This window comes from Trachemys scripta, chromosome 12, assembly GCF_013100865.1.
Source record: "Trachemys scripta elegans isolate TJP31775 chromosome 12, CAS_Tse_1.0, whole genome shotgun sequence".
Taxonomy (NCBI): domain Eukaryota; kingdom Metazoa; phylum Chordata; order Testudines; family Emydidae; genus Trachemys; species Trachemys scripta.
The window spans coordinates 5,817,028-5,839,707 of record NC_048309.1 but is presented as its reverse complement, the minus strand read 5'-3'; the positions used below and the strand labels follow the sequence as shown (position 1 = coordinate 5,839,707).

The 22,680-nt window shown below is 42.1% G+C and overlaps 1 protein-coding gene across 1 annotated transcript in view; it reads right to left on the bottom strand.

Annotated features, from left to right (window-relative positions):
- CHRNA4 (cholinergic receptor nicotinic alpha 4 subunit) overlaps positions 1-22,377 on the bottom strand; it is a 37,031-nt gene extending 14,654 nt beyond the window's left edge. The window contains exons 1-4 of the mRNA XM_034787815.1: positions 21,850-22,377; positions 20,263-20,414; positions 14,436-14,480; positions 14,229-14,338 (exon numbers count right to left, since the gene is read on the bottom strand). Of these exons, the coding sequence (XP_034643706.1) occupies positions 14,229-14,338; positions 14,436-14,480; positions 20,263-20,414; positions 21,850-21,910 (368 nt within the window). The 5' untranslated portion in view covers positions 21,911-22,377. The remainder of the gene's footprint in view (positions 1-14,228; positions 14,339-14,435; positions 14,481-20,262; positions 20,415-21,849) is intronic.
- Between the last annotated feature and the right edge of the window lie 303 nt (positions 22,378-22,680).

Genomic DNA, 22,680 nt, shown 5'->3' with positions numbered 1-22,680 from the left:
ACTCCCAGCACTCAGAAATGAGCTCCAAAGAGTCGTCCCTGGGCCACTTCTCTCTCTTTCTACTAAAGATAAACAAAAGAGATCTAATCCCTGCACACTAGCCTATTGTCCCACTGCTGTCACATCTCATCTGAGCACTGAAGCAATAGAGCAGGACTGAGGGATCCCTATCCTAGATCAGCTCCAGCTGTGGACATGTTGGCTGGAGAAAAACCGGTTTCTCTCTATACCAGGTGTAATAATGTATTTCCAGTTTTTAGCAGAAGATTTCTCCTCTCGGTTTTTTGTTTGTTTTATTAGCTCTGTTGCTTGCCACTGGTTTGCATCACATGAAGTTTCTTCCTTGGTATCCAGCCACAAGAAGATATACCAATGACTAAGCCTGATCGCTGTCAGAGTGTCACTGTTTCCCTCATTGGTTTCACTGCCGCCTTTTTTTTACTACTATCTAATCTAGAACAGTAAATAGCAAGGTCACATTTTCAAACAGTTGGGCTTCTGAATTTCCACCTGCTATTTTTAGAGGGCATTAAAAAAAAATCGGCCAGTCTTGTTTAAAAGTGATTCAAAATACTATTTACAATGTTTTCTGTGTGCATTAAACATTTGTTTTCCTAAGGGTATGTCTACACTACAAAATTATATCAGCCTAAGTTATGTCGGCGTACAGCCACCGCAGTAATTAAATCGCTTTTGCGGGTCTGCTGTGCACTCCTTCTGTGTGTCCTCACCAGGAGCGCTTGCACTGATTTCACTGGCAGTGTGGGCGGCTTCTGAAAGTCAGCAACAGTCAATGGAAGCAACACCGTTTCTAGACTGACACTGTGTCGACCTAAGCACTACGCCTGTATCGGAGGTGGAGTTATTAAGCCGGCGTAGTGAGCAAGTTACATCCGTGGGAGCGACGTTTTAGTGCAGACGCTTACAGAGTTAGTGCGACGTAAGCTGCCTCGCATCGACCTCACTCTGCAGTGTAGACCAGGCCTAAGAAAGTGTAGAGTACTAGCTTTGATCTACTATTCACACCTACATATCAGGGTACAAATACAAGAGACCTGAGGTTTAACTGTCATGCTGTCTGAAAAGACAGAACTCTGGACTGTGCTGAAACAGAGTTAAGCTGAGGTGCAGAAAGAAGGGGAATGTTAGGTTTATACATAATATTGCCTCAGCAATCCCTCTGTTATACACACACACACACACACACACACACACACACAGGAACTAGGGGAAATATTCCTTTAAAGTGTTTGGTGTATAATTGCAATTTTCAAGTGCAATCATAATGGGATTCGAGTGCACAATCACGCTCTTAGGATGCACACTCATCGTAACTGTACATACAAGTTAGTTGCACAAATCTGTACACGTTTTTCCCCTGTGAAATTCTGGCCCCCTTAGAACCTTCTATTTGTTCAAGCTTATGCAGGGTTTTTGAGCCTGTAAATAAGGACACCTGCAAAATAACAAGGTCAATTTTAGAGAGCGATTTTGCCAATTTGGCCCTGCACATTTAATTGAATGCTGCTAAACATAATCCTACGCAGTGTCCCTCTCCTCCCCCTCCAGTCAAATAGAATGAGTAAGGAGAGCTTTTGGATGTCAGAGTAATGCCTGGCATTAAGTGCCTGCTATGCTAATTGGTGCTATTAATGAGCACGTTCCTTTCTGATGTGTCCACAAACCGGAGAGAGTGGCAACCTAAATGTTTAATTCATGTTTGTCGAGTCATGGATTTAATAAAGAAATCGATTGTCGTTGTTTCTGCTAATGTTGCCCGCAGACAAACAGCAACGAGGGTCTGACAGTATTCAGGTGGGTCACCAAACACAAGTTCTTGAATGCTCCACTGTGCACCCCTTTCCCTTCCACCTCTCACCCAACATGTCTAGTATAACCCAGGCCATCCTCTCCTCAACCCAGTCCCTAGTGGCCCTACCTCTAACGCAAATCGCCCCTCTCCTCCTCATCTTTCATCTCCCGCACTCATGTCAGAGCCCCCCATTAACTCAAAAAAAGTCATGGCTGCTTCACTGAAGATGCCTCTTGCCTCATGAAGGAGTTACATTCAGCAGACTCAAAGCAGTTAATTACAGCAGCAGCAGAGTCACCAAAGGTACTTATTTACCTTATTTTTATCTACCCAGAGGTTCAGTCTGAGGATGGCTGGCCTGAAAGGATCTCCTTGCACTTTAACTTATCAAGCAGCACAACATGACTGTGAGGAGGGGAAGCATTGTTCCTATATTACCAACAGAATTAGAGGCCCAGAAAGGTTTCTGCTACTCTGACACCGAGTAACATCTTAGTCCACAGGTGACCCTCCTGACATTAGCGGAACTGGTCATGAAGTAGAGCCAACTCATGGTGGCAGAATCTTGCCTTGGTCACCGAGGAAGTCTATGGCACAGCTGGGATAGAACTCTGACCTCCTAAATCCCAGCCCTGGGCCATGTCATCGCTTTCCCCCAAATAGGGTTAGTCAAAAATGTTCTGTCAAAACTGGCTTTGGATGGAAAAACGGGGGGTTGACTCAACAAAGTTTTTTGCAACAGGTGTCTGAGTTCCACAAAATATTTTGACTTTCATCGAAAATTAGGTCTGTCGATTAATCGCAGTTAACTCAAGCGATTAACCCACCCAAAATTAATCACGATTTAAAAAATTAATCCAGATTAATCGCAGTTTTAATCACACTGTTAAACAATAGAATACTAATTGACATTTATTAAATATTTTGGATGTTTTTCTACATTTTCATATATATTCTATTCTGTGTTGTAACTGAAATCAAACTGTACTTTTCAATTCACCTCATACAAGTACTGTAGTGCAATCTCTTTGTGGTGAAAGTGCAATTTACAAATGTAGATTTTTTTTGTTGTTACGTAACTGCACTCAAAAACAAAACAATGTAAAACTTCATAGCCTACAAGTCCACTCAGTCCTGTTTCTTGTTCAGCCAATTGCTAAGACAAACAAGGTTGTTTATATTTATGGGACATAATGCTGCCCGCTTCTTACTTACAATGTCACCAGAAAGCGAGAACAGGCATTTGCATGGCACTTTTGTAGCTGGCATAACAAGGTATTTATGTGCCAGACATGCTAAACATTCATATGCCCCTTCATGCTTCAGCCACCATTCCCGCGACGACATGCTTCCATGCTGACGATGCTCGTTAAAAAAAATAATGCGTTAATTAAATTTGTGACTGAACTCCTTGGGGGAGAATTGTATGTCCCCTGCTCTGTTTTACCTGCCTTCTGCCATATATTTCATGTTATAGCAGTCTCTGGTGATGTCCCAGCACATGTTGTTCATTTTAAGAACACTTTCACTGCAGATTTGACAAAATGCAAAGAAGGTACAAATGTGAGATTTAAGAATCTGAATCGAGGTGTGGAGTATGCTTTTAGAAGTCTTAAAAGAGCAACACTCCGATGCGGAAACTACAGAACCTGAATCACCAAAAAAGAAAACCAACCTTCTGCTGGTGGCAGCTGACTCAGATAATGAAAATGAACATGTGTCTGTCCGCACTGCTTTGGATTGTTATCAAGCAGAACCTGTCATCAACATGGAATGGTCATTGAAGCATGAAGGGACGTATGAATCTTTAGTGCATCTAGCATGTAAATAATTTGGGACGTCTGCTACAACAGTGCCATAAGAATGCCTGTTCTCACTTTCAGGTGACATTGCAAAGAAGAAGTGGGCAACATTATCTCCTGTAAATGTAAACAAACTTGTTTGTCTGAACAATTGCCTGAACAGGAAGCAGGACTGAGTGGACTTGCAGGGTCTAAAATTTCACATTTTTATTTTTGAATGCAGTTTTTTGTACATAATTCTACATTTGTAAGTTCAACTTTCATGATAAAGAGATTGCACTACAGTACTTGTATTAAGTGAATTAAAAAAATACTATTTCTTTTATTTTTTACAGTGCAAATACTTGTAATTAAAAATAAATATAAAGTGAGCACTCTACACTTTGTATTCTGTATTGTAATTGAAATCAATATATTTGAAAATGTAAAAAACATCCAAAAATATTTAAATAAATGGCATTCTATTATTGTTTAACAGTGCGATTAATCGTGTGGTTAATTTTTTTCATTGCTTGATAGCCCTATTGAAAATATAAATACCTGACCACTGAATTTTTTGGCCATAACCCTAAAATGTTCAGTATTTGGCCCAAAACTAAGTTTTTTGGGCTTTGTTTGAAAATGTTCAGGGTTTGCTGTTTTTTTGTTTGGTTATTTTGTTTGTTTGTATGTTTTTGACAAAAAAAAAATGTCCATGTCATTCTACCTTCAGTTCAATACCTCCCAAAAGATTAATGAAATCAGGCAAAGCCACTATTGCATTTTAGTCTAGTCTGATTGAAAAATACAATGCTGATATTCAATGACAGGAACGCTGCTCTTTGCCTGGGCATTTTCCTTCCAGTTTCCTGACTAGAACAAATCTTTCTGCCTGATTTTACCTTCCTGTAAAACCAGACTGAGCAATGAAACATTCACCGTGTGTGACTCTTCAAGACACACTACTGTTGTTGTTGTCCTTTAAACTTTGATAAGAAACTGGAATCTCATTCAACATTTAATGAGATCTCTGAGGCATGAGTAAATCATTCATTAATAGAACAGTACGTTTATAATTGGACTCACATCACAGGCGACTGATTATGCTAATAACGGTCCCTTCCATGTACAACATCGTTCAAATGGCTAGGTGCACTATTGAAGTATCAGGTATTAGATCATACCAGATCCAGGTTACCAGGCTAGATGGCCTGACCTGGAAAGGCAAACCTTATGCTCCATTAGGGTCCAAAGCCTCGGGCAGCTCACAGGTGAGTTTGTGCAATGAGGAATGTTACGCCTTACTGCATTTTAGGGAGGATTGGGTGTAAATTTAGACCCTGAAACATTGGAGAGAAGAGCATGCAAATCCTTTCACCCTAATGAAGATTATGGGTCCCAGGGGAAGGAGGGAGGCATCCTGAATATATCTGCCGCTTGCACACTGGGGTGCTGTTCAAGAGGGAGCCCAAGAGCAGCGCCACATTTAAGAGCCCGTAGCGATGGAGCGGAGTAGGCGGCTAGAGCCCTAACACCAAGACAGCTGCCTCTACCAGGAGGTTCTCCAGCCTACCTCCCTTGCCTCTGAGGGGGAGGAGCAGCATAGCCCACAGATATGCCTGTGATGGAGAAGACACGGTCCTCTGGAGTCCTTGCTGCTGGCAAAGGGGAGGAGAGAGCAGCTTGACTCCTCTGGACACCTCACTGCTACCAAAGAAGATATAGCAGGTCCCAAGACTCTAACATGCTTCTCCTAACTGACACTAGGGTGACCAGATGTCCCAATTTTAAAGGGAAAGTCCCGATTTTTGGGTATTTTTCTTATATAAGCTCCTATTGCCCCTCACCCCCGTCCTGATTTTTCATTTTCTATCTGGTCACCCTAACTGACCCAAGCCTCCAAACCTTCCGGGATTCACCCATCACTAGGTTTATATGAATTTACAAGCCAGAAGCTGGGGAGGAAAGACAGAGAGGGGAAGAGACAAGAGGACATTGCTTTATCTCTCTGTTCCTCTGATCCCTGCCTTAATTTCTTCATAGCAGAGTAAAAGCATCAAATTCTCTCACTGGATATTAAGCTGAGCATTATGTTGGTGAATGCAGAGGGGAGGACACTGAACAGAAAAAAATTGGCCAGATACTCTGCCACGGGAAATCAACTTCAATGGATCAGTGCTGACTTACCCCAGGTGAAGTTCCAGGCCACAGTCTTTATTAAACATACATCTGAGAATAATATTTGCTCATCGACACTCCCCTCCTAGGGGTTATGTAAAGCCAGGGAGTTTCATTCAGACAGTTTAGGGGCAGTTTACCAATCTACATATTATAGACTAATTATTTTCAGACCTTTTTGTTACTAGAGTTCAATTCCATCTTGAGCAGTGACTTCGGAGAAGTAGTTTGCAATGTTGTGGCCGCCATGTTGGTCCCAGGATATTGGAGAAACAAGGTGGGTGAGAGATCTTTTTTTTCTTGGACCAATTTCTGTTGATGAGAGACAAGTTTTTGAACTTGGACAGGGCTCTGGAAGTTTGATAGTCCCCCACCTTGTCTCTGTAAGAGTAGCACTGTTTGGTTCTATAGATATCGTCTCTCAATGATTTCCACACTCTTTCTGTTTTTTTCGACACAGAGAAAGAAAGATCTTTTTTAACGGCCTACCTTTCAAACTGAGCCTTGGAGCCAAAAGTCAGGCAGGGTCTGTTCTGGCTCACTCATTATCACCAGGAACAAAAGGGCTGCAAGGCCTAATTCTGCTCTCAGTGGGATTTCATGGGTGCAAGGAAGAGCGGACTTTGTTCCTGCAGTTGGAATTTAGTTAACAATTCAGCTGAAGAGTCGCTAACTGGAACTGAATCCAGCTCCTTTTCCCTACAGCTGTCTTGGCTGTGGGAGGCTAATTGGGGTCTGAAGCTATTGCATTGGCTTCAGTGGATTTTAGATTAGACTCATAGTCAGTCAAGTTAGCAGGTCTGACTCTGACTACACGTTTGGGGACAAACGTGTTCAGTAAGAAGGTGCCATTTTTATATAGTCATTTCGCAGATTAGAACCATATTATTGTCTCATTCAATGAAGACAATTAAGCTGCAATATAATAGTTTTATAGCTGGACAGGTGATAATCATCCAGAAATACTGGCTAGTATCAAAACAACAGCATTTTCAAGACAAATAATGTAGTCAAGATCTCTTAATTGCTCAGGCCAGAAAGGACTAAATATCTGCCAGTAATAACTCCCCGAAGTCTTATTTTCTTCTATCAAATACTATATCAATATTGGCAGAAGAGAATTGTGGCTTGTTACAGCAGTTGTCCTCTGTAAACACCTTCTCATTGTTCTATACTCCTTCAAGATTTAATTTCTAGATTTAACTTCACTTCAGTCTCATCTAAACTTTTCACTTCATCTTTATCATACGGAGAGTTGAATTGAAATTCAAGAACTGTGTTGTTCTGCTGATAAATATCAACCGTGCTTCATTTAAAAGCTCTGCCGATGAAGATCCTTTTGCCAGCTTCTGTTTTCCTTATAGTTCAGATATACATCAGCTCATCAGATTAAATGTTTTCAGAATGCATATAAATGAGGCACAAATTTATTTTAATTTGACTATACTATTTTAATTTAAACAGCGCTATAGAAATCTGAAAATTACTTCCTTACATATATAGATATACTTAGATATTCCCGGACTTAAAGCATTTTTCTTCCACAAGCACAAACCTAAACCAAACTAGGGTTTTCAAGTTCTCTTCCCCGCCCCCTAGCTAAACATTAAAGAGATTCAACAGTAACATTCCAATTAAAATACTCTCCAATGGCAAATTAGAGAAAGCTTTGTTCAGCAACTATTTTGTACAAAGGAAATAATAGCTACAAACAAATGATAGGTGGAAGAAGAGGTTTCCACTTAATTCTGAGTAGTTACAGACTATCTATATGTGTACTAGCTTATAAATGCAATAGCTTGGCTCCCTAGATGGGAAATCTTAGGTTTTGCCTGATAGGTTTGGACCTTCAAAAAATCTTACGACAGTTTCTTTGTAAGAGCCATGGTTTGCCAAATTGACCTGGAGCAAAATTGGCCCTTTCCCCGCTGTTTTGTGTGGTTTATTGTGCAGTGGTTGACTGCCATCATCCACCCCAGAAGTGGCTGGGCTTTAGTAATGTAGTAAGCATGTGGGGCTAGATCCTGTAAGGCTCTTTGCAATGCTGAACTTGCTCATTTCCCTTTGGCTTTAGTGGGCATTGAAGATGCTCTTCCCTTTGCAGGATTGTCTCAGCACCTTGCAGGTTGAGGCATTTAGGTTGCAAAGCATTCAGACAAGCACTGCAAAAATGTGTGTTTTGAGCACATGGGATTGATAGGTGCCTTGGGTGTAAATTTAGCAAAAATTCATTAAAGGTGCTTCCTTTATAGACCACTCCTAACATTTTCTACACTTCCAGAAAGAGTTTTTGGAATACAAACTGAAGAATGACAAGTTCTGTTCTCTTTCGAAGAGTTATTAAACACACACACACCTCAAAACCAGGAAGTCCAACCAAGCAGCAGCGATAGCTATATATTATATAGCAATACAGATAAAAAACCATTCAGCTATATGTGTCATATATTATAATTTATTATACATAGAATCACAAAATCATAGGACTGGAAGGGACCTCAAGAGGTCATCTAGTCCAGTCCCCTGCACTCATGGCAGGACTAAGTATTATCTAGACCAGTAGTTCTCAAAGCCGGTCCGCCACTTGTGTAGGGAAAGCCCCTGGCGGGCCGGGCCGATTTGTTTACCTGCCGCGTCCGCAGGTTCGACTGATCACAGCTCCCACTGGCCCGGTTCGCCACTCCAGGCCAACAGGGGCTGTGGGAAGCAGCGCGGGCCGAGGGATGTGCTGGCCACCCTTCCCACAGCCCCCATTGGCCTGGAGCAGCGAACCGCAGCCACTGGGAGCTGCGATCGGCCGAACCTGCGGACGCGGCAGGTAAACAAACCGGCCCGGTCCACCAGGGGTTTTCCCTGAACAAGTGGCAGACCAGCTTTGAGAACCATTGATCTAGACTGTCCCTGACAGGTGTTTGTCAAATCTGCTCTTAAAAATCTCCAGTAAGGGAGATTCCATAACTTCCTTAAGCAATTTATTCCAGTGCTTCACCACCCTGACAGTTAGGAAGTTTTTCCTAATGTCCAAGCTAAACCTCCCTTGCTGCAATTTAAGCCCATTGCTTCTTGTCCTATCCTCAGAGGTTAAGGAGAATAATTTTTCTCCCTCCTCCTTGTAACAACCTTTTATGTACTTGAAAACTGTTATCCTGTCTTCTCTTTTCCAGACTAAACAAACCCCAAATTTTCAATCTTGCCTCATAGGTCATGTTTTCTAGACCTTTAATCATTTTTGTTGCTCTTCTCTGGACTTTCTCCAATTTCTCCACATCTTTCCTGAAATGTGGCACCCAGAACTGGACACAATACTCCAGTTGAGGCCTAATCAGCATGGAGTAGAGCGGAAGAATTACTTCTCGTGTCTTGCTTACAACACTCCTGCTAATACATCCCAGAATTATGTTTGCTTTTTTTGCAAATGTGTTAAACTGTTGACTCATATTCAGCTTGTGATCCACTCTGACCCCCAGATCCCTTTCCGCAATACTCCTTCCTAGGCAGTCATTTCCCATTTTATATGTATGCTACTGATTGTTCCTTCCTAAGTGGAGTACTTTGCATTTGTCCTTATTGAATTTCATCCTATTTACTTCAGACCATTTCTCCCATTTGTCCAGATCATTTTGAATTTTAATCCTATCCTCCAAAGCACTTGCGACCCCTCCCAGCTTGATATCACCCACAAACTTTATAAGTGTACTCTCTATGCCATTATCTAAATCACTGATGATACATACATATGTATGTATTTGCATGTCTAATTTGTGTGAAGATTTAGTCTTTTTTATTCTTTGTTCTACCTGTTATCTCAATTTCAGCAATTTGAGGACCAATAAATAATGAACTGGTTGCATCTTCTACCTGCTTCTTTAAGAGACTGGTAGACATAGACTATGTCATTCAGAGATATTCTTCAACTGCCCATGATATGGGGAAAAATACCATATTGCCCCAGTAGTCAGTGTTTCCAATAATTTTAGGGAAGATAATTTCTGTTCCAAATGTCCTTCAGGTCAGTCAGGACCTCTGTCTTATTGAATGAGCCTCATCAGTTAAATAAAAACAGAAACACCAAAGTTTTCAAAAGAAACTATCAACTTTCTCTTGATTTATATTAAGCCATCTACCAGATCATCTTATACCTATGTACAGAAGTCCTTTGTGCCTATATTACAACTGGGTGAATTCTTCAAAACATTTCCTGATAATATTCATTGTAATAAATACACCTCTATCCCGATATTACGCTGTCCTCAGAAGCCAAAAAAATCTGATCGTGTTATAGGTGAAACCGTGTTATATTGAACTTGCTTTGATCTGCTGGAGTGCGCAGCCCCGCCCCCCTGGAGCGCTGGGCTTTACCGCATTATATCCGAATTCAGGTTCTATCGGGTTGCGTTATATCGGGGTAGAGGTGTATTTGAACTCATTTCACATGCGATCATGTCCCTTGTGTTCATTTTCTCTGACTATTTTACCGAGTGCTTTTAACTGACAGTGAATTTTTATAGGAACAAATAACTTTAGGTGAATATTAGTATTCAGAGAGTGAATTTTGAACTCCTAAGTGCAAACATTCATACCAGAAACTTCCTTTCCAAGTGTTAAGCTCATCTAATTAGAGAATAGAAATGCCATCACATGTGTCCAATTAAAACTATCTAGAAAAGTTTGAATATTCAAATATTCTCAATGCAGATCCAAGGGCACAGTCCTCCATTGATCTGACAGATCTATGTAAGGCTAGTGTTCAGAATTCTCCACTCACCGTCGCTGATGATAGCATGTTGCATGCCTCAGACAGGTCAAATAGCTACACATGGCGGCAAAGCAGTGGAAAATCGGAACCCACGCATTATTCCCTGAAACTGTTTGAGAAATATTTTGAATAGCTAATAAATTTAGGGAAACTGCAAAATGTTCATGGACAATAAACATGTCAAATAAATGTATTCACTACAAATGATTTCCTCTTCTTTATTGAGCCTTGGGTAAGCTACCTTCACAACCATTAAAACCTCAATTATGGAACATCCAGCCTGCTTGTGAAGGAAAATAAAGGAAAAGAGGTTTTGTCTTTTCACTATGAAATCATATTCCTCTGTTTTACATATGCTTTGTCAGACCCAGTAGAGACAATTTACGGAGTCTTAGAGCTTATCTTATCAAGCCTGCAAAATCCAACAGCATATTAATTTCCCCCTAGGATATTAGTTTGGTTTTAGATTCCTTATGAATGTTGACAACCACATATACTCTGTAGGCCAAACTGGCCAAATTTACTGATTTAATTTGGGGCCCCAGAGTGCATCAATGGAAGCTTTTGACAATAATGAGCTCAGATAAGAGAATCACTGACAACAAGGGGTATGGCTTCCTTGAAGATGAAAATCTCAAATCAATTGCAATCGCATTGTTTTTATCTATTCCCATAAGTTAAAAACAAGACAGGCTTCTGTGTGGATTCATAGCCAGAAGCTTTTCCCCCCCCAAGCATCTCATCCCAAAGAAGAATATCAGAACTCTTTTTGTAAGCACAGTGGGGCCTTCCAAAATGATTCGCATTAAAATGGTGAAACACTGAAATAAGACCATTGGGCCTTTTCCGCTAAAAGTTCCACTAAACCCCCTTTATACCTCTCTGGCAGTATAAAAGGACCTTATAGTAGCCATGAAGTATTGACACCTACTTTAAGGTCCCTTTACACTGTCAGAAAGATATAAAGCATGGGAAGAAATCCCTATAATCATCCTCCAGGCCAGCTCATGGTCTTGCAAATCCCTTCTTGAAACTTCTCAGCCAAGGTGCCTTAAAAAACCTACATGGTCAGGCAGCTGATGTGCAGTGATCACTGCCATTACAATGCACTGGCATCTCTTTGTATCCCACCTGTTCGTTTGTTGTATCCTCCTGTAGTCTCTTGCCTTGTCGATTGTGAACGCTTTGGGGCAGAGTCTGTCTATTTGCTCTGTGTCTGTACAGTGCCTACCACAATGGGGTCCATGACTGGTGTGACTGCAAATCCAATGATTAATTCGTATTAATCATAAATTGGTCTTTAGTGTAAAGGAGAAGCAGGTTCATTATTTCTTATTCCATTGCTAACATTTTCAGGCTCTAATCCCATTCCATTAGTAGGTGGATTTGCTGCTTTTTCAGGGGCTACCTGAAAAAGATTTGAATGTGGATATTGTATTTTTCTGTGTCTGGTTGGTGTAGAAACAGGGACTCCCATGTGCATGTGAAGGTTGCAGGAAATGATGCGCACCTTTCCTTGGCTGCAGTCTAAGCCACTGATCATATATTAGTGTTTAGCTTGTGCCTGCTTTTAGGATAAGAAGGGCTGAGTGTCCATGAATTAATAATTACATAGGGCTAATATTCAGAGGTCCTGAGCGCGCACACACACCCCCGATGATTTCAGCCAGAGCTGTGAGCTCAGCACTGGTGAGGATCAGGCCCCTGGAGAATGGAAAAGATCGTTTCAATAGTCTCTAAAGCGGCACACCCTCTAGATATATATTTACCTCAACCTTTTCTTAGAGAACGTACCAAACTGGAACCATGCAATTATTAATTAAAAATGAAGACCGTTCCATTGTCAAAACGCAGTCGCAAAGTGTTGCCTGTTTAAAAAGCCATTTCTGTTCGCCGTTCCAAGGGCACTCAACGCACATTCTGCCAGGGTGGCCAAGCAAGGCTACGTGTCCTCCAACAACCAGAGCTTGGATATTGCAAGTACAATAGGTGAAGACGCTCAGAGACCTTGCTAAGCCTTTAAGACCTCAGCCAATGACAAATGACTTCATTACAATGAAAGCAGCCAAGACACAAATGGAAGAACCCAGGGAGAAGCAGTCCAGTTTAAACCAGCTTGGGAAGAACAGAAGATTCTGTGCTTCAAATAAAGCATTTTTTGCAGCTTGTAACACAGCGGCTTCTTCTGCGCTTTCATTAGCACTAACATGTACAGGTTGTCTAAGAAGTTAGATGTGTGATTACATGCCTAATCTGTGTATCCACTCAATGCTATTATCCCCTAGGGACTGCTCCACCAGCGAAGAACTGGACAGAGCACTGCATAGGTCACCCTGTCTCATTCCACCCCTGATGTGCCCCTGCCTCAAATATATAGGGAGCATGCTGAGGATGTGAGGAGCTAAGGCCAGGTGCTCCAGCTGGTATAATTTACCACAGCCTTTATGCCCTATGTTATGCTAAGTCACATGGCATTGTTTCTAATCCCTGATTGGGCAACTGAAACTTTTAGAAGAGGAGAATGATTAATAGTGAACATCCAACCCTAGATGACACACCTTCCTGTGGGACTATTTTGGAGAAATAAAAATTCATGTTAAAACTTGTGATGCTTTTAGGAATCATGAGGATTGACATCAGTACCAGGCAGCCATCTGAATCGGCACCTACAATGCATAAAGGATCTCACAATTCACGGCCGAACAAACTCAATGTTTCTATTCACAAAAATATTTGTAAATTATTTTGGTAGAGTTGACCAACATTCCCTTGCAATCGGGAATGTGCGAAAGTCAAACTCTGATGTTCCCATCACCCATGTAACATACTTTTGAACTGTGCTGATATCTCTTCTCTCAACTAAAATGCCCTCTCTACTCCTCCTTTGGAGTCTAGCTGTGGAAAACCTGACACTGAGCTTGCATAGGGCTCACTGAGAACTGAATTTGGCTACGACTGTCCAAAGGTCTCAAGTAAAGAAAACAACCACCTTCTTCTGCCGTATGTGTCCATATGACACCCAGATTTCACACACGCAGATCCAGCTGCAAGAGTTTATTTACAAACAACACTAGAGGTTCCTTGGACCAATCCCAGAACCTGCATAATGATACCGAAACAGTACCCAGCCCAAGAAGCTGGAGGTAAGTTTGCAAATAATTTCTCAGAAACACTCCTCCCTTCCTCCTATCACTTTCTACAGAGAACCGCTCGGGTATAAGTTAGAGGACATCGCACTGTTGCCCAGGAAGGAGAGGTTCTCAAGTGAAACCAAGACCATAACCCATTAGCAGTTGGAACCGACAGCGCTAGGGTCCTTTTTTAGCCAATTTTGGACTGAAGGTACGTATGACATTCTCCCCGAATATTATCCGAGTATATTTAAAGGATGTGCCTTTAAAACAAAAACAAAACCCTTCCCAAACAAAACATTCCACTGCATGCACAGTTCTTCCCCTAGGGAGAGGAAGGGAGAGAAAGAGAGGGAGAACAAACCAAATGTGACAGATGTCAATGATGTTGCGTAGCGTATGACTTGAAGGTGCTCAGATATTACAGCAATTATGGTAGCATAAGCACCTGGATAGACTAGAATAGTATCAAATAGACTAGGGAGAGAAAAATACAACCATCTCCCCAGTGCAGAGAGCGGAGCAGATTTTTAAAGGAACACGGTTGCCTTCCTGGAGCTCAGACTCACTTGTTGTAGAGAACAATATCCGGCCTCCAAATGAGTTCTGAAGGGATGCGGATGGATGTAACGTTCTCATATTCCAGAGGATCCCAGCGCAACTTGTAGTCATACCACTCCTGGGAAAAACAGATCCATTACCAGGGACTGAGAGGAGTTAGAATTGAAATATACATGAAAAACAAATACAAGAAAACACCTTTTGGGCTCACCCACCTGCTTCACCCACATGTTCGTGGTCATCATTTGATTCTTCTCATCCTGAAACAGAAAAGCCACAAGCTCAGAAAGCAGAGGCATGTTTACTGGAGTCCGTTTTTGTAATCAGAAATAATCTCAGCAATAAACATATTTTTCAGCTAAAAAAGGCAGATGTTGCTGGAGTTTAGCATGGGGCAGAACGCACCTGTCTGATACCACCAAACAGCTGAGGCTAAGACGAGGCAGTCTTGGCAGATGACCAACTTGGATTTGTTTAACAGATTTTCCTAGAAATGTGTGTACTAAGGAGACTTTTGTTTTGAAGGACATTATAAGGCATAGCCAAGATGAGCTCAGCACAGCACCATTGGGGGGGGGGAGAAAGAAGAATCCACAGCCCCCACCACAATGGGGGTAGGATTGTTACATTAGTCCATCACTCTTCCCCCAGTTGCCTGCTGAGCACAGCTTCACGGGGACTTCCAGGGAAGCTGTCCTATTGAGAACCAACCACATGCCCCTTGCAACTTCTCCCTTGGCAGGGCAGTACCAACCTGGCTGCAGACATGGGCTGTGGGGGAGGGGGTGTGGATATGTCCCCTGCACGATTTACCTTCGAACTTGTCCACAGACAGTTCCCCAGCACTTCCTTTCCTGCATTGTTCTGACTGCTTGGAAGTGATGCTTTGTGCCGGATGTGCGCTTGCCCTTCTTGAGTTTAAGGCCAGTATCGATGGCTCTCTGCCTTTAGCTCTAACATGCATCTCTCCTCTCCCAAGTGTGTTCTACAGAGAACACACTATAGTACTGTGCTAGGAAGGAAGCTCCGGTGGTTAAGATTAGAACCAAGACCCCCCTGTGCTCCTAGCCCTTGCCTCATTCCTCCAGAGCACAGACTTTTTCACACAGACCTATCACAGAACCTAAAGAAATTCCTATAGCAAATTGGTAGCTTTCAGATAGACTTGTAGTGAGAACTGGGGGGTTGGTTTACCTGTATTCAGACCTTGACACGTTGCCCTGAAAGTGTAGAGTCTAAAGCTCTTCTACTAGCTACTTGTTCACTTCTAAACTATATGCTTTTCCTGAGTTAGGAGATCTCTCTCAGCTGCAATGATTGCTCACACAAGCATTGGCATTTCATTTAAAATGTTCTTCTTCGGAAAACAATTCATATTTTCCTAAGCCCGGCTTGTCTCTTTCTCTCATTTATAAAAAATGAATTTAGCACTGATAAGAAGTGACAGCTAAATTGGCAGCTGTTGGAGACTGAAACCCTCTTTTTCTCCACAAGAGATGCAATGCCAGTGAAATCTTCCCCTCAGTGTCCTGCCAGATCTAACCTGCAGGGACCATCTAAAGAGATGGTGGCTCAGTCTCCAGGCTTGTTCAGTCCTTGGCTTTTCTTGTAGAACTGCCAATAAAGGGCCAGCTGGTGCTACCGGTGAGAATATTGCAAATGGGACATCTGTCCATGGGGATCTTTCATATAGGTCACTGAAAAGCCATCAGGAGGTGACAACTTTTGATTGTTACCAACTTGGGCTGGATTTGAACTGGTCAAGAAGAAATTAAAGGCTTTATATCCTCTAATCTCTTGAGTAATTCACTCCTCCCAAGACCTGTTTCTGAGTGCAACACAGCTTCATTCTTTTTTAAAAAAATCTGTCTTGCATTTTTTATACCTAGAGTGAATTAAGGCTCAAATTCTCAGGAAAACAAATGTACATTTTGTGCATCTACTTTGGACATGTAAGTACTAGGTTGGTCGTTGCTTAGATACCAGTATAATCAGGACCATCGGTAAAAATTTCAAAAGTGTCTGAGGGACTCAGGAGCAGAGCTGGCCAAAACTTTTCAACCAAAACATTTTTTGGCAGAACAAGTAGATTCAGTGATGCCAAAATGTTTCACAAATTCATGTCCATTTCGCTGAATTGTTCATGCTGAAAAAATCAGCCCCAATTTCAGAAAAAATGTCTACATTTCATTTTGACATTTTTTAATGAAATGTTTTGATTTTTCAATTTAAAACAGATTTTCATTTAGATAATTTTCTTTAGTTTTATTTTTTTTAAAGGTAAAATATGTTTAAAAATCCTCTAAACTACAATGAAACATTTCATTTGACCCAAAACATTTTTTTTCAAATTTTCAATTTGCCAAAAATTTATAAACATTTCATTTTGGGTTTGACCTGAAATTATTATTTTAATTTTTCAGAACTGCCAATGAACTGAAAAATCCATTATTCACCCAGCTCTACTTAAGAGCCTAACTCCCACTGAAAGGGACTTACTAAGTCACTGGGGTTGAGATTTTCAAAAATGCCTCAGAAATGTCAACGGGAGTTAGGCACTTAACTGTCATTTCTGCCTTTGAGAATCGCCACCTTAGGCACTTTGGGAAATATTTCCTCGTATAAACATGACAGATACTCGGTTGCAGTAAACGCATAAGCACGTAGCTGGTTAGATGTATATTCGATCATTTCTGTGTGCATTTAGCACATTTGCACACACAAATGCAGTAAGCATGTGTACATGGCCAGCTGCATGTGCAATTAGTCCTTTGTCTGCACATTGACCATGTCTTAGTGTGCAATCAAGCAGCGTTCATGTGCATTTTGTATGTGCAGTTATGAAAACTTGGGCACCTGCAGTATTTACATTTCTACAAAATATGTTAACTTAAATACTACAAATTCGCTTTAGTGACCAAAACATGTGAGTCACTCTGCAAACATACAACCTGATGATAGCTCCGTTGATCTATACAGCTCTTTGCGTGTTTTGGGGTGATAGGCTCTTTCCTGTGCTAAACGTGAATGGAGTGTTAAGTTACAAAATATAACTATGAATAAATAAATGAAATCCAATGCAAGGCATGCAAATTGCTCAGCTGTCACTAATATAATTTAATTGAACTGTTTAATGTTTGCTAGTTTGCTTGCATGCTAATTACAGCTTCTGTGTAAATAACCAAAGAAAAGTGCTTTGGACTCTGTTCAGTTCTCACAGTTTAAGGTGCTGCAGCAAAACTAATGGATTTTTGTTTGTTTGTTTGGTCTCCTCATTGGCCTGGCTTCAAAACAGCTCAGATGTCAGTGCTTTTTTGAGCGAAAGAAGCTCACCATTAACAGAGGAACGGAGGGGTTGTGGTAGCAACACAGTTGAGGGTAGAATTTAACTGCAGAGTCTCTTTTCCCAAGGTGAATGTGCTGCACTCCATGCTACCCAGCAGAGAGGGGCGTAGGAGGTAACTGGGTTCTATCTAGTCTGTTCTGAAACCTATGTCTCAGTCTCATAGTCACTTAGTCCAGTACCAAACTTTCCTCAGCTCAACAGGGTGAAGTAAGGATACAGCAGGACAGTGGATTTGATATTGAGTTTTCTGGCTTTTGTCAGTCCAAGTCGGGATTTGAATATTGATCCTGATTTGCTTTTTTTTTTGACTTTCTGCCATTGAGATGTGTCTAGAGGAGAAACAAACTCCATTGAAAAGGGAAGGCTGTGCTTTTAATACCATGTCTGACAATCATGCTAAGTTTTCTTAAGGAATGCTGCTGTGGTAAGAAGGGGGATCGTTAGACAGACACTCAGCTGGACTGGGAACATGATACAGGAATTGTATCAGGGAAAGGGTTATACAGGAACAGAGAGAACCTTACTGAAGGAGACAGGGAATAATTAACTAAACCTCAGCTGTTTTACAACCCTGCCTGTCGACTGCAGTTTTAAACACAAGAATATGACTTTTACAGGGTATATTCTTCCTAGGTAAGACAAGAAAAGCACTTCAAAGCACAAGTATTGATCTCACCGTTCATGATTGGGTAGTTGCATAATAGAAAGCATCACTTATGCCACCACAATCGTTGATGTACCATCTTTAATCTCATCAATTATTCAAACGAAATGCATACAACCTAAATACCATCAATGACAGATTTGGGCTCCTCAGCCGTTTTGTTCTGCGTGTGTACAGCACCTTGCACAATGGGGTCCCGGTCCATGACTAGGGCTCCTAGCTGCTATCACAATAATAAAATAATAATCAATGCTAAGCTCTGTTTTTTGAAGTTGTTTGAGCAAAGGCTTATATATAAAAAGATACACAACCCCTCATGCACATATGCCATTCATTTCTCAAATACCTGTATTAAATTGTATACTGCACAGATATCTTTGCCACATATAACATGGCTATAAATGTGATAAATTGTGGAACCATGTGCATCACTAATCTACACTCCTCTGACCTGTACTCTGACCACTAATCTAGTCTACCTGCGACTACCTCTAACATCCCAAACATGAATGGACTCTTCTTTGAAACCACCCCCACAGAACCATTTTCTAATTTCCACCCAAAAGTAGAATTTACCCCTCTCAATTACAATGGCATGAGGCCCAATATGGACAATATTCAACCAGGGAGACGTTTAAGGCCTGAGATCTCATGACTTATGAAGGCTAGAAATTGGACCTTCTTACTACTGGAAAAGGGACCTTCTTTTCTTCCCAATAGAACTCAGCAATCTGAGTAGAAGAACCATAGGGGTCATGATAACATTATGGGTGGATAAACTATTACAGGTGTTTTAAGAGGTTTGTAAACTGTATTAGCTGGAATATTTATCTGAGTCACATATGGCTGAACCTAGGATGCAGCAGCCTCGCTTCTCAGAGGGAGGAATATGAAAGTTACCACCAATATTTCTTTCTCTCTAATCCATTTCAAAAATAGCGATTCTGTTACATAGGCGGCATATAGAGCGTACATGATGGTGTAGTATGGTATAAAGAGTTAATAAGCACTCATCTGGAATGACCTGTAAAATTCATGTCTAGCTTTACTGTTTGCGTACAAGCACAAACTCATGCCAATCATTCTTGTGTACTATACTACACCATCCTGTATGATCTTTCTTCTCTCTCTGTTACATACAGAAGAACATAGTGTACATATAGGTTTCTATTTAAGAAATAATTCAGACAGCTTCCAAAAATTGAATATTCAAAACAGAGATGCATGTGCACAGACACACACACTGGCATGCAAAATTAGTTATTTGAGTTCCATGTGCAAATTGGTACTTGTGCATATAATCATGCTAGAACAATAAAATGCAGATTTGTGTGGGTGTGGAATCATGTACCTGTTTTCTTCTTTGAAAATTGAGCTCCAAGTGCCATAAAATCATGTCCTTTAAATACCATGCCAATGCATACGCCTGACTCATAATAAAAATCAATCCATTTTGTATGTCATCTATATTTTGTATACATGTAGATTCCCTTTGAGCAAACATGCAAGAACATTTTCTCTCAGCCACTATGCCTCAAAGCAGCCAAAGGACGTTCCATGTGAAGAAAGAACTTTGGGATCCTTGGATAAGATAAATAATAAATGTGTAAACTATGTATTATGAATACTAATTACAGATCAAATTCTAAACACCTTACTTGTTTCTTACTCAGCCAAAATTCATTCCCTCAAAACTCCCCTTGAGCTTAATAGATCTATCTATGGATTTTATACCATGGACTTTCCCTTGGTTTCAGAAAGGGCATCACATTTTTTACTATAATTAATAAATAAATAATACAAGACCACCAGACTGCACACCTTGATGAGCAGTTATTCACATGAGTTCTCCCATTAGTTTCAATAGAACTTGTTCTTATGGATAACTGTTCTTTGGTGTCAGTAAGATATTCATATTCTGATCGTGAAATAAGTCAGCAAAAACCGCACACGCTGGCTTGCATCTGGAATCACTCCTCACCCATGACCCCTAAAATCTCCACTGCTTATAGGTACACTCAGTTTCACTTACCACGTCAATGAGCTGCGCGATGGACAATCCGAAATGGACGAGGACCACGTCCGAAATGTTGGCTACAGGTCGGGACCACTTGTTATAGCCAGAGAAGAGTTTCTTCAGGAGTCTCTCCTCTGCGTGGGCTCGGGTTTCCACATGGCTGCACACTGCAGGGAAAGTGCGAGACATGAAAGTGTGAAACGTTTGTAAGTTAGGAAGACCCGAGCAGAGACATTTGGTGTGGTGGAGAGGAGGGGAGTGCTTCATCTTCCTCTCTCCCTGAATAGGCCCCAGCCCTTCTGTCCTTTGCAGACAGACTATGATGCAAGTCCTACTTATATATGTACAGCACCTAGATACCGTGGTGATGGGCACATTAGAAATGCAGACAGGTAGAGGAGGAAAGAGTATAGGTGGGCATGACATGGCAGTGACAGGACACCCCAATGGGACTGGCCTGCACCTTTCAGCATCTACAATGCCATAGTTAGTTCACAATGTGGCATGGAACAGCATCTAGGAACTGTCTTGGGGGAGGTGGAGATTGTTAAAAAGCATTGGAAATACACTGCGTGGACTGTTCTCCTGTTAAATTGATTCGGCCCCTTTGTGGATGCCAAGCAGCCCCAGTCTTGGGAGAATATTAGCAAGGTCAGGCTTTGAAGCATGGAGTGGGGCATATGAAAGGGCCACTTGCTCTGGACAGGGCAAGAAGAGGTTTTTGGGGGAAGGGGGGAAAATGGGACCAGGACATCAGTTCAGGGGTGTGTGGGTGCATGTGTGTGTGCCAGAGAGAGAGAGAGTCTGTGATTATGGAGATGAAACCCATCAAAAAACGACCACTATCAGACCAAATTTCAACCCCCTGAGCAAAGCAAGAATGTCCTGGTCCAGTAACGCAGGGGTCACTCCTGGCTGCAGCATCTGTGCGTCTGTAGTAGAGACAAAGGCGAACGGGGTCTGGTGCGGGAATTAGCGGAAGGGAAGAGCGCACAGTCCCCCTCACTGCTGACTTTAAAAGTTGGAGGCTGCAGAGACTGGCTCCCCGTTCACTCGGGAGTCACTGTCGGTGATTAAAAATTAAAGCCAAGCATCGCGGAGGCAGACGCCAGGAAAGGTCTCTGGTCTGTGCTGAATGTGCACAAAGGCGAGGGAGGATCTGGGGAGAATGCGGGACTCAGCCCCGGGGCTCTGCCGCCCCTCTCCAGCTCTCATGCACCGTGGTCCTTAGTTATTGTTTTGTCTGCCCTGGGTTACATAAAAAGGAGGCTGAGCGCCTCCCGCACCTCCCCGTCCGCCTGAGCTGCAGCTGGGAGACACATTAACACACCGGGGGGAACCAGCCAACAGCGAGGGAGAGCAGGACTCGAGCGTTTAAATCCCCAGTGGGGGTTTAACCCTTTCCCACCCAAGAAGCAGAAAATCAACACAAAGCAAGACAGTATCATGCGGGGGGGGGATCCTCGAGGGATCTGATGGAAAGGAGCAGGTGGTTCTTTTAAGGGGGGGCGGGGGGATTCCTTGCTGCAATGGGACAATCTCCAGCTGGGGCGGGGGGAGGAAATTGACCAAGGTGGCAGGGAAACCTGCTCTGACACTTACCAGGGAAGACGTTAGCGCAAAGGAAGAGGAGAAGGTTTTCTTTAGAAACTAGAAATCCCATCGCGGAGCCGAGCTCAGTTTCTAGACCGCAAAGTCCCTCTTCGCAGCAACTTTTCTTCTCTGAGTCTCTGGATCTTCCAGCTTCATTCCCTCAATCTCCTCTCTCTCACACACACACACCAGTTTCTTGGAGAGGGCGTTAGGTTTATTTGCCTCCTTCTGCTCACCGCGATTTCCAGCTCTTCCTCCTGGGAGTCCTTCTCTTTCCTAGGACACAAATCCACGCAGATACTTTAAGGGGTTCACAGGTGCAGCTGCAAGCTCTCTTTTTAACTACACAGCCGCCTTTGGTTTTCTCCTCCCCGCTTTCCCCAGAGGACAGGGGCTGGTTTGCTTGCTTAGTTTGTTTGCGGTCTGTTTTTCATAGCAGAGCTACCGCAGTTTTCCCCCCTTTGGTTTTTCTTTGCTCAGATTGGTCGCTGCTGATGGTCCATGCAAGCCAGTGAAAGCCCTTGGCAGAACAGAGGGAGATAGTACAGTATGTTTGCATATTTAATCCACTTGGACCTGCCCACCTCCTGTCTAAAGAAGGGGGAGGAGAGAATCCCTGTACTTCAGCAAACAGGCTGCAGGAAAGGAAGATTTTTAGAATGGGGGTAATTCTCAAAGGCCAGGGCTCCAGCCTGGAAGGGAATTTGGTTCAGCTGCAGTCTTTATGGTGCCTGAATCCCAATACATATCTGAATGGAGCAGGCCCAGATCTCCAGTTAATTATTATTTATTACCCCATAAAATCAACTTTTCATCTGTGGTTCTTTACACTATATTTAT